Consider the following 12,559-nt stretch of genomic DNA (forward strand, 5'->3'; position numbering starts at 1 on the left):
GAAGTCTGCCATAGGGATGGAGTTACGGTGGGTGACACAGTGGCCATGACACTTCGGTGTCCCATTGGGACTGAGCACGGGATTTCACATTTTCAGGGCACGTCCAGCACACACCTGGAGAGCTGGCAGAAATGGGTGGAGAAATCCACTCTCAGACTCCGGGCTGAAAGATCTGCGGCACGACCGCAGGATGAGGCAGAGGGACATAGATCCCCCTTTTCCCGTGGACGAGCGTCCACATTCATCTCCCTCTCAGCGCGTTCTCCGCCCTCCGCCATTTTCCCCCTTTTGCCCGTAGCTCCGCAACCGCCCGCCAGGGGGCGCCGCGGCTCCTCGGATGAGGAGCGCGGGGGCTCGGCGCGGCCGAGGGCACTCATTGGCTGCGGCTGGGCGGGCCGGGCGCGGGGCGCCGCTTCTTAAAGGGCTGCGCGGGGCGGCAGGTGTGCGGTGCCAGGCGGGTGCTGCCGTTAGGGGTGCGGGCGGGTGTGTGCGTGAGGGGCTGCCGGGCGAGATGAGCGAGGTGGGTGAGCGGCCGCTGGGCGCGGGCGTTGGGAGGGTAAGGGGGAGCCGCTGGTGCTCTTCAGAAAGTGTGAGAGAGGGTGGGGGGGTGGATGGGACGAGGGGTCTGCGGGTGCGGGAGGCATTGAGCGTTAAGTGTAATGTTTACTTTCCTAAGGTCAGCTGGGGAGGGCAGGGCGCTTCTGTTGCGGATGAACTGAGAGGTGTTTGTTGGCTGTGTGTGGTTCTGAGGCTCGTATCTTCTGTAAAGCTGTATTTAATAAGTCTCTACAGGTGTGTGTGCTCCTTCAAAGTGAGTGGTGTTGCCTTGTTTTGTGCTTTGAAGGACCGTGTGCCCCGGTTGAGAATTTGAAAACCAGAGTTTAAAGGTGTTTGTAGTGCTTTTCCCTGCATGGAATCATCATAGAGCAAACTGTGCGGGAGCCAGATGTGGGAGCTCATGGAAAAAATGACATCTCTGTAGTCTGATGCTAATGTGAACTTCATAAAATCTGACCTGGGAAGGATGATTAAGGAAAATAATGTGGATAGTTCTGTAGCCTGGAAGGATCGCTGCCTGCTTGTAAATAAGCTGTTTTAGGAGAAATATTCTGGGGGCAAACCAGTGTTTTTCTCTTAGGTGTGTACTTGGGCAGAATGACTCCTTGACAGTCAGTCAGTCAAGTGCCAGCCAGAGTCAGCTTGCAGCATCCCCAATTCTCCATTGCACTTTCCCTTGGGGATGAGTAGTGATATCTGTAATTACACCTTACCCAGCACCTATTTCTGGAGGCTATTTCCTGTTACAAAAGACCTGCCGCTTCTCTAACAATTGGCTATTCCTGTCTTAGCAACACAAGTAAAGCAAAAAGAAGCACTGAATTAGTTCTGACTAGCTGCTGTGCAGCTGTTATACTTTGGTGCTCTCTTAGGTAAAAGACTTGAGGTGAGGATCTGAGAGATAGTTGTGAGGAGAAACATTTTAGTTTGCGGGTCAGGCAAGTAGGAAAAGCAGAGGGAAGCCTCACTGTGCTTTCCTGCTGTTTGCAGGGATCTGACAGCCCAAGTGCACTTGCACCATGCTTTCTGTGACATCTCCTTGTCGCTGCCTGCATTTGAATTCACTGGGCAGAGTCCATGCTGTCTTCTTTTAAAGAAAGCAACTACACCTTTGCCACCCACCCAACGCTGGCTACTCCTTTAAGATAGCGTTTGGGGAGAAGTTCTCTGAAGAGGAATGGTTGAATGCTATACTGACTGCAGCTGTGCAAGGCACTCTTACATTATATTCCTGTGCTAGGTTGTACTTTCTCCGTAATTTCCCTTTCATAGTTTGAAATATTATTGCTTGCTTTGTGCATAGTGTGTCCTGATGAACATTAAGATCGCTGTTAATACCACCATAGGGGTTCTTTATTCATAATTTTCCTGGTGCCTCGCAGAGCAGTATTTCTAGCACACCTTCAGAGCTAGAAATGTTAGCTTTATATGATGCTTAAGTGCAATCAGTGTCTTCAATCCTACTGTCATTCAACAGATAACACTGGAGCATTTATCACCCACAGCTATACTGAATGAAAGCCAACAGTCAAAAGAATATTGTTTTTCCAAAAGACAGGTAGGAGCAACAGGACCAGCCCAAACCACCCCAGTTCAGAAGACTGCTTAAAAGCAGAGGCAAAAAAAGATTAGAAAGCAAGCTCCTTAAACATCTGTTTGGATGGGGGTCTTGGTGGATTTCAGTTGTAATTCTGTAACTGAATTTTTATTTTCTTTGTCCTAATCTGACAGAGAATCTGAGGACAGTGATTAAAAAAGGCTCATCTTGAGCCCTGAAAAGATTATCTCAAAGTGGTGTTGAGATGGCCAAAAGGTTTTAGCTTATGCTTATAATTGCTAGTATTTGAGTGAAACTTAAAATGCAGTGTAGCAAATTCTGAAGAGAGCTTTCAGATCCTCTGGAAGTTATTTCTTGAGACTTTTTACATGGCTTCTCATTTTATTGCCTCAAGTAAAATTAACTTAGTTCCTGTTTATGTGATTACCACTCTCCTGATGGAGAAAGCTGAAGAGGAAGCAGCCATTAATCTGACTATAGTACTCCTTTATTTTCTAGCAGCTAACTTTTTTTTTCAGTGTGGAAAGAACTTCTCTGCAGGAAAATCTTCATCTGCAATTAGTCAAAAAATGTACTTAAGATACTCTGATTGCTGGGCAAAGATCTGCCACTGTAACTCCAGGCAATTTAAGGTATAAGGGTTTACCCAGTTGGATCATGGAAGTGTCCAAATGCATTTATTGCTAGATGCTTCTTGGTTTTAGCTGGAGATAGTTCATTATGTACTGAAATGTGTTCTTAGGTGTTGAAGTAACTTTGGAAATCTGTTCTCAAGTAATTGAGGAGCCTTTTCTGTAGGTCTGTAGGTTTATTCCTTCAACTTTAATGAGCTTGGAGAGAATGGCCAAGCTGTTCAGAGTTAGCTACTGTCATACAGCATCTATGAGGCAGATGCAGCTGTTCTTCCATTAAAGATCTCTGGTCACCTAGGATGAACTGGGGAAAGTCATCTTGGGTGTTGATTCACAGAAGAATGCCAAATCACTACATACACTTGCTAGTGAGCCTTTAAGCTTAAAACTCGCCTCAAAGAGTCTGTCAGCTTACCAGTGGAGTAACTATCTGACATGCTGAGTTTGTCAGGCCATCCTGACAGTATTCCTCTGGTGTGAAGGCTTGCAAGAAGCATTTTTAACTTCATACAAAGATTTTTCTTTTTTTTACAGCAGTCATTGCCACTCTTTCCTTCTGTGTTGAATGGCTCTGGTTGTTGTTAGGGATCAGTCTTACCCTTGGAGTCTGACTGTAGAGTGCTTAGGTCTCTTAGCTGGGCTTGGAATACAAAGAACTCCAGGTGTTTCTCTCTTGAGCTGCAGCAAGCTCATTCCTATTGTCTTATGACTCTTGAATTTGGCAACAACTGCTGACTTGTGCTCACCTCTGGGAGAATATGAAAGGTACATGATTGTGTTACCTGGGGGGATGTGCAGGGTATTTCTGACTCATCAGCTCAAATCTTGTGGGGAATGCCAAGCAGCTCCCAGCTACAGCCCAGAGTACTTAATTTGTATAACTTGGAGCTCAGATTCCCTTCAGATAGTTACACAGCAGTTGTGTTGGGGTAGATGTTGGCTTCACTAGAAATGTGATATGCCTAACACGGGGGTCAAAGGCTTGTCCTAAAATTTGAGCTTCATCAGAGTGAGAGGAGATGCCTCATAACCAAGGCAATCCAAGGCAAGTAATACCACTAACCTCATGGTGTGGGTATGTTTCCAGCCTATTAGAGCAACATAGGGTGTCTGCTTCCTTACAGATTGAAGAAGACCCTGGGATGTGTTTCCATCACTTCAGTCAACTACCCTAGCCAGGAGGTTATTACAGAAGGAGAGGAATGTAGCCAAGCATGGAACTTCTGGCATAAGTGCTGGTTTCTGCCTGAAATGGTAACTGTTTCAGGTAGTTAAGTGGAAAAGCTGAAACTCCTTCAGGGATTGCTCTCTGAGATTCAGTTTAATATTCCATAGAAACTGGGCTGAATTGTTGATACCTTGAGTCTTGGGACTAGATGTATTTAAACACTGAAGTGATGTTTCTAACATCAATAATCCCGATAGCAATAAATCAGAGAGATGGTTTTTGTTGTGGGGAAAATACACCACGTTTGTTCAAGGGAGCAATCGTACTCTTATGTGGTTCTTGCAATCTAGGTTGTTGAGGGAGGTGGTGTTTAGCAAGCAGACCTTTTGCAGTAGGATGAGGGGGTGGGGATGTGATGATGATGACAATGCCTTTTTTTTCAGATACTGCAGCGATCCTCAACTTTCAAACTACCAGTTTCACTGAGGTTATACCCACAATATGTACACAACTGCATAGATCTAAAGTGCAACTAGAATGTGGCAAGCTGGAGGAAGAAATTGTGCAGCTATTGTAGGATAGGGGTGGGATTGAAGGTGTGTGAACACTTTTTTTTTTTTATCTCAAATTTACTTATTAGCTCTGTAGTAAATTCCTTCTCAAAAGAGGAGGAAGGAAGGAGAACAAGCTTTTTTTTTTTTTTAGATTTATCACTTTGACTACTCTTCCACTGGTGTGATTTCAGTGGATTCAGGCATCTTCTCAAACAGCACTTATGAATGAAGTTGGAAGCTAATCTCCTTAGTTTGGTGAAGGTGGTACAGTTTAGAAAGTAGCTTGTTTTCTTTCAGTGTGCTAACAGATTAAAAGAATGCCCTAATAGGGGACAGTCGGTTTCAGAAGTGTGCTTCAAGATAATATTATTTCCTTGTTAAAGAGTAACTTCAAATGAAAGCCTCTGTATCTGTAAAACAAGAGAACTGCATCCAGCACTTCAATAGGAAAACTAAGAGTATAATTCAGGCTCCAAAGGCATGTAACATATTAATAAAATGCCCCTACAATTCTAATGTATCATCAAGCTTACAAGGATTATCTTTCCACCATTTCTATGCTGACTTGGTCAGGCTCATGATGAAATAAGGTATATGGTCAATGTCTGCTGTTATCTGTCTTATTTTCCAAGTCTATGAAATAAAAAGTAGTATGTTACTGTTTACATGGTTTTTGCACTGTTTTTACAGAAAAAGAACAACTTCTAATAGACTGGCTAGTCCTAGGCTTTGGGTATGTAAATCATGTGATGCTCATTGCTTGGTTGAAGAGGGCTGAGAGAAGGCTGTGTGCATCAGAGGAAAGCTATGCCTTTCTTCATCCTGTCAGTTGCAGTGGAGCCTTAAAATCACAGGGCCATGCAACACTCTATTCTCTGTGAGGCATAGAATCCTTTAATAAAGATGAATAACAGCCTCTCTTTTTCTAAGAAAAGGTGTTCTGTTTCTTTTTTCTCAGTTGTTTAGACACTAGTTTAACAAAAATAGACATGCCAAATAAATAGAAACTAGGTGAAATCATAACTAACATTCTTTATCCCTTTACTTTTCCATCTACTTTTAATAATGGCAATCATTCTTTATTTCTCTTATGGAAACAAATAGAGGAGACAGATCAGATAGACTACTTGTCTCTTCTTAGGAAAAGAAATGACAGTCTTTCAAATGGGCTCAGAGCAAGCAACTGCGGAAGAGTTGTAATTGTGAAACTTGCTTTTAATGACAGGACTGGGGAGAAGTAACTCAATTTATCTTTGCTCTCCATGTCTCTTCCCACCTTCCATTTAAAAGAGTGTATGGAATAAGTGTTGCACTGGCCAGTCCTTCAGCTGCTATTTTCTCACCTGATCAATTCATACCAAGTGATACATACCCTTATTTATGAGCAACATGGAACTTGGAGGAAGAATCACAAGTTCAGTCAGAAGTGAAAATTGCCTACATGCCTTGAGTATTATTTACAGCTGAGCTGTCTCTCCTCTTAAAGAGAAAAGTACTATTTTGCAGACATCAAATTTTCTTACGTTATCACCTTAGTATGCAGTGCATGAAAAATGACCTGGAACAGAGGTGTACCTAATACTGTGAGAATGGTGAAGATAGACTGAATGATGATAGAGTGCCTTTGTTGAAGCTGATAGTAAGACCCAAAAAAGGGATGGGGGATGGAGGACGGGGAGCTATTAAAGGTGGTATCCTTCTGACTTCAAACTGTAAAGATTACCAGATTAGAGACTGCTGAGTGTTGTACTTGATCATTCTGTTAAATCTGCAGGTTCATTGGTCAGTACTCGGCTGAACATGAGCCAGCAGTGTGACCAGGAAGGCCAATGGCATCCTGGCTTGTATCAGCAATAGTGTAGTCAACAGGAGCAGGATGGGGATTGTCCCTCAGAACTGTACCTTGGTTCTAGTGAGGCTGCACCTTGACTGCTGTGTTCAGTTTTGTGCCCCTCACTACAAGAAAGACGTCGAGACCCTGGAGCATGTCCAGGGAAGGGCAATGAAGCTGTGAAGAATCTGGAGCACAAGTTTTATGTGGAGTGGCTGAGGGAGCTGGAGTTGTTTAGTCTGGAGAAGAGGAGGTTCAGGGGAGACATTATTGCTTTCTACAAGCTAGAGGGAATGGTCTTAAGTTGTCCTAGGGAAATTCAGGTTGAATGTTAGGAAAAATGTCTTCTGTGTAATCTCTAAAAGAGTGGTTAGGCACTGGAACAGACTGTCTAGGGAGGTGGTGATGTCACCAGTCCTGGAGGTGTTCAAGAAGCATTTAGATGCTGTACTGAGGGATGTGGTTTGTGTGGATGATATGTGGATGTGTGATATATAGATGGTTGGACTAGATGATCCTGGAGGTCTTTTCCAACCTTGGTGATTCTGTGATTCCCTAACATGTGGAGTTGGAGTGCTAGCTATGGCAGGATGTGTGCTAATGTTTATTTAGTGTCACAAGCAGGGTCTTGGTGTCTAAGGGCCTGGCAGAAGGTAGGAGCTGTTTTGTCACTAGCTTTATTTGCTGCTCTTTGGCTAGCTCATTTCATTCCAGTTACTCAATAGTGCAAGCAGGACTAGTGAAGCCAGTGTAGAATAACCAGATAAATGGGTGTCCTGGTTTTAGTTGGAACAGAGTCTATTTTCTTCATTGTGTCTAGTATGATGCTATGTTTTGGCTATAGGAGAAAAAGTGTTGATAATGCACCAGTGTTTTAGGTCTTGCTGAGCAGTGCTGTATGGAGCCAACAGGTGCACAAGGAGCTGGGAAGAGACAGAACCAGGACAGATACTGAAACTGACTTAATGGATGTTCTGTGTCATAGAATCAGAGAATGGCTTGGGTTGAAAGGGACATCAGGGATCACCAAGCTCCATCTCCCTGCCACATCCAGGGCCACCGATCTCTATATCTAACACTAGACCAGGCTGCTCAGGGCCCCGTCCAACCTGGCCTTGCCCACCTCCGGGGCTGAGCATCTACAACCTCTCTGGGCAGCCTGTTCCAGCACCTCACCGCTCTCATAGTAATGAACTTCCCCCTGACATCCAACATAAATGTTCCCTCCCTCAACTTAAAACTATTTCCCCTTGTCCTGCTGTTATCTACTCTTGTAAAGAGTTGACTCCCCTCCTGTTTGTAGGCTCCCTTCAGGTACTGGAAGGCTGCAATGAGGTCACCCTGCAGCCTTCTTGTACAACATCATGCAAAACTGTAAAACTGGGAAGTTGGCTGGGTGGGCTGTTTCTGCTCAGGGACTGACTAGGCATTACTCAGTGGGTGGTGAGCGATTGTGTTGTGCATTGCTTTTTTTTTTTTTTTGTTTAAAAGAAATACATATTTTATGAGATATAATTACTATTATTTCTCTTCATTTTCTGTCTTATTAAATAATCTTTATCTCAACTTGTAAGTTTTACTTTTTTTTCTGAATTTCTCCTCCATTTTACTTGACGGCTGGGGGACTAAGTGAATGGCTGTGTGGTGCTTAGCCACCTGCTGATTTAAACCACAACAATGGGAACCAGATGTTCAAGTTCTAATGATTTAAACTCAAAGGCTGTATGCTGCTGCACCTGAATGGGGAAGATTGTGTGTTGGTTCACAGCACAAAATGACTATACTAAAAATGGGGAGGAGTGAAGAGCTGCAGGAAGCCTGGCTAGTTGTTTCACTCTGATGTAAAGTATTTATGGGGATTTCAGGTGTGTTATGTCATCCTCAGAAAAAATGCAGTTCAGAAAAATGCCCAAGCAAGCACTGATTAGGCTTATGTCCCTGGAAGTAGGACAACTCTCAGTGTAACATTATGCTACAGGTTTTTAATCTTGTCAAGAGTTAGTAGGCTCTTTCCAAGCGAATTGGAGGCTCTTTCCAAGCGAATTGGTGACTCTTTCCAAGCTGAACCTATTAGCATGCAAGATATTAAGGAAGAACAGTACTTTGAGTATGTTTTTATAGATACAGTAATACTCTCCCACAATAAAAAAAAGGTTGGCTTTAGCAAACTAGTGTTTCTGAGCCAGACTCATTCAGCTGAGTCATGTCTGGCAAGCCCTACTACTTGACATGCTGCTTTGCCTTTATGTCTCCATGAAGAACCTGTGCGTGTTTCAGCAAAGCCCTGAATAGTCTAGGATGAAATTGGATTAGTGAAAGAGTGCCCTCTTCTATGAGAGAACAAGGGAACTGGGCTTCGGATGTGCAAGATAGACTTCCCTTCAAAAGGGACTAAACAATGCATCATACAGATGAGTGCAGGTATCCTAAGGTAACTGCAATGTAATGGTTGGTAATGGGGAGTAGCTGGCCTGAGATGAGCCAAAGCATGTAGCTAAAAATGAAAACATTCGAATGCTCAAGTCCCAAGTCTTAAGGGCGAGGCAGTAGGGGAGAGGTGCATGGGCAGAAAAACAATTCTAATTAAAAAATCAGAAACATGTCTTTCATTTGATTTCTAGTTCTTTTTAGTTTCTAGTTCCAGTGCTCCATGTAATGGGACTACTGCTATCTTTTTTCTTTTTATTAAAAAAAAAAAAACTTTTTCAAATCTCAAGGACTAAATACTAAGTATTCTGGTTGTTGAATTTCTAAGCACAATTTCAAAACTAGTTTGAAATACCCTGAACAATATCTTTTATTGGAACTTGAGAGATACCATGTGGTGTTCTGGAATGAAATCCGAGCATCACTGAAAACCAATTCCTAAAATTCCAAACATATTTTAGTGGAATGTGGGGTGAAGGGATACAGAAGATGGAAACTGCTGCAAAATAGAAGCATCAACTTGATTGGAAGGAGGAGGAAAAGCAGACTAGGCAAATGGAGGTAGCTGGGCAAACAGGTTTCTGCAGATTACATGGTGGAAAAATAAGACGTGAGGCTTCATAGCTGCTTCATATGTATCACTACTCCACTCAGATCTGACAGATGCATCCTCATCACTTAAAGAGAAAACAAGCACATTGTTGGCTTGGCACACATTTAAACTACATATGCCAGCACACGTGTGCTGCAGTTTAAGCAGGTCAGCCAAATGCCCAAGGCAGGGTGACTTCATGCCAATTTTAATTGGCCAGTCAGTCTTGGCTAGCTATCACTTCAGCTTATTTCCCAAGCTATGGCACAGCATTAGCACCAAGCCAAGCTGAATGTGTCTCTATAGAAAGACTACAGGAGACCCTCAACTTGCTTCACAAGGATTTTGTTCTGAGTTCTGTCTTCCATTCCTGCTTCAAGTAGAAGCTTGGTGCATTTTCACCCTGGAGCTGGTTAAAGGGATGGATCTGCATATGTAGAAACAATTAGCTAAGGATCTAGCATTATTCCTGTAAATTGTGGGGAAAAAAATTATGAGAGTTACAAATCCAAATTCTAACAATATCTCTTGTGGTCATATCATATAAGCCTTTAAAATTAATAGATGTTTTCATCAGACTGCAACGTGTCAGACAGTGCACAGCTGGATCTAAGTGAATGTTGTAATCTGCTTTCTGTGCGAAACTTAGGTCTGTTGGGATATTAACAAAATGAATATGTGGCTTTATTTTCTGGAGGAAAACATTCAGGTCCTTTTTTAATGACTTATGTAATGGGTTGTCATTAACCGTATATGAACAAGGTGACAATATCGTGCTAATGTGGAGTGGAGAAAATGTGAATTTTCGCTGAACTTGTATTGGAAAGAACAGTTCTGTGGAGGAGTATTTGAGACAACAGTGAGGGAGCTTTTCTTGAATTTGTCTGACCAGTTTTGCAAAACTGCATGTAAGCCAGCAGCGTGTGATTGCAGCCCAGAAAGCTAACAGTATTCCGGGCTGCACCATAAGAGGGATGGGCAGCAGGGAGAGGGAGGGGATTGTCCCCCCCTGCTCTGCCTTTGTGAGGATCTATCTGGGGTGCTCTGTCCAGACCAGCAGTCCCCAGCACAAGAAAAACATGGACCTTTTGGGAAGGAGAACACAAAGATGATGGGAGGGCTGGAGCACCTTGGCCATGAAAGAAATCTGAGGGGAAATAAACTTCTTCAGCCTGGAGAAGAGAAGGCTCTGGGGAGATCTTGTTGTGGCCTTCCAGTACACAAAGGAAGCCTACAGGAAAGATCAGGAGAGACTCTCTTCCAGGGAGTGTAGTGGTAGGACAAGGTGTAATGGCTTTGAACAAAAAGAAGGGAAGTGTATATCAGATAATGGGAAGAAGTTCTTTACTGTAAGTGTGGTGAGGCGCTGGCATGGGCTATCCAGAGAAACTGTGGAGGTCCCATCCCTGGAGGGGACAGGGCCAGATTGAACAGGGCCCTGGACAGTCTGGCCTGGTGGGAGGTGTCCCTGCTCATGGCAAGGAGGTTGGAACTAGATTGTCTTTAAGGTCTCTACGATCCCAAACCAGTCTATGGTTCTGTGATTTCCTGAGAACTTGTTCCAAGGCTAGGGCATTGAAGGAAGTGAAAAATATTTAGTCCTAGGTCAGGTGAACTTGGTGAGTCTGTCCTTGGAGTCAGGGATGCTGGGAACTACCTACAGCTACACTGAAAATTGCTTTCCTAATTTTTCTGCCACTATTACCATCAAAGCTGATAGTAGCATTAATTTCACTGAGCAGCTGTAGGGTCCAGAGAGCTTCTGATTTGTGGAAATCTGTATTTTTCAGCCAGCTCTTGGATGAAGCTAGTGATCTATCTTTTTTTCCTCTGCATTCTATGTGAGCATGTATGAGTGCTATCCCTGAAGCTTGGCAATCGGTGTGACCTTGTGCATCACCCCATCCATTTTCCTTCTTAGTGTTGTGGGGTTATTTCTAATCGCTTGGCTGCTGCTTGGATGCACAGTGCCAAGGCAGCTTTGTTAGGAACTGCACTGCACTGGAAACAAAGCTGGTCCCCCAAAGTCTCAGTGAGTAGTTTTCAATGCATATCTGAACAATGAGGGACAAATTTCTGTCAAGTACAACCCAATTTCAAGGCAGCTTCACTGCCAATTCAGAGTTCCCTGCGTAGGGATGTCCTGGTGGCACAGAGCCAAAGATAACGGGTATGCATCATTCTCTTTGTGCAGCCCCTGGGTAGGGTGCGCTGCCAAGGCTGGCTGCAGTGTGCTCTCAGTCCAGTGATTTCCCCTGCTGCTGGAACAGCCCCACAGAAGCTGCTGTCAAAACTGAAAATGGCTGTCGGGCTGCTTGCGGTCACTGTCTGTGACCACACGGCCTGCCTGGAAGGTTGAGGAGCAAAGTGATGCGTAAACATCCGTGCTGCTTCCTCATGCTGTTGTCTTGAAAATCAGAAGGCTTTTCCCTATGGTGGAGGCAGGAAGTTGCTTTGTATAGTGACTTGAAACTGCTGTAATCAATAACTTCTCAGAACCTGGCTGGGCAGTTCTAACAGGCTGCAGTAACATCTGTTTACCCCAGAAATAAGTAAGGATGTGGGAAGAAAGTGAGAAGGAATTTTGTTTGACTTGTACAGCTGGGAAAAAAAAAAAAAAGCTAACAGAAAAAACACCCAAACTTCTGCAGTCTGGAAAGATGCACAGTCTGTTTTAATAATGATAAAGTCGATATGATCAGATATGAAGCAATTTGTCAGTGCAGACTTCTGCCATCAATAACCAAGCTGTCCCTTGAAGACAGCCTCTAACTCAATTACAGCTGGGTTTGTATCTTGGCAAATTAAATTACCCTCAATTTCAGCAGAGTTTGGGGGAATTAAATATAAAGTAAATATTTGTTTAAGAAAATCAACACCATCCATAATCAGCTATATCATGCCTGAGCAAAGAGCCTGACCCCTTAATTGGCTTAGTGCATTCTTCCCATCCGAGACTGCTAATATTAAAGGGTACCCAGGATGCCCTCTGAATTCAACACTTTGCCCAAGTCCCCAAGGTTCTGATTAGCTGCTCATCAACTGGCACAGTCAGCTGCCATTAACTGTGCCTTCACAGCTGGCCAGGGCTTATAATGGAGGTATGTTTGTGTGTGGCTAAACCTCCCTGGCACTGAGCTGCTTTGGTAGTGCCTGGCTGCCTGGTGTTTCTTTGAGGTTGTGCAGCATCACAGGGAGATACAGATCCATGTTGAATTGGCAACTGATTAAATGTTTTG

The 12,559-nt window shown here is 43.7% G+C and overlaps 1 protein-coding gene across 1 annotated transcript in view; it reads left to right on the top strand.

The window, feature by feature from the left end:
• Positions 1-363: 363 nt before the first annotated feature.
• The window catches only part of PCP4 (Purkinje cell protein 4), a 52,030-nt gene continuing 39,834 nt past the window's right edge, over positions 364-12,559 (top strand). The window contains exon 1 of the mRNA XM_003202949.4: positions 364-520. Coding sequence (XP_003202997.1) covers positions 512-520 — 9 coding nt within the window. The 5' untranslated portion in view covers positions 364-511. The remainder of the gene's footprint in view (positions 521-12,559) is intronic.

The sequence above is a fragment of the Meleagris gallopavo genome, chromosome 1 (genome assembly GCF_905368555.1).
Source record: "Meleagris gallopavo chromosome 1, MGAL_WU_HG_1.1, whole genome shotgun sequence".
In the NCBI taxonomy this organism is placed as follows: domain Eukaryota; kingdom Metazoa; phylum Chordata; class Aves; order Galliformes; family Phasianidae; genus Meleagris; species Meleagris gallopavo.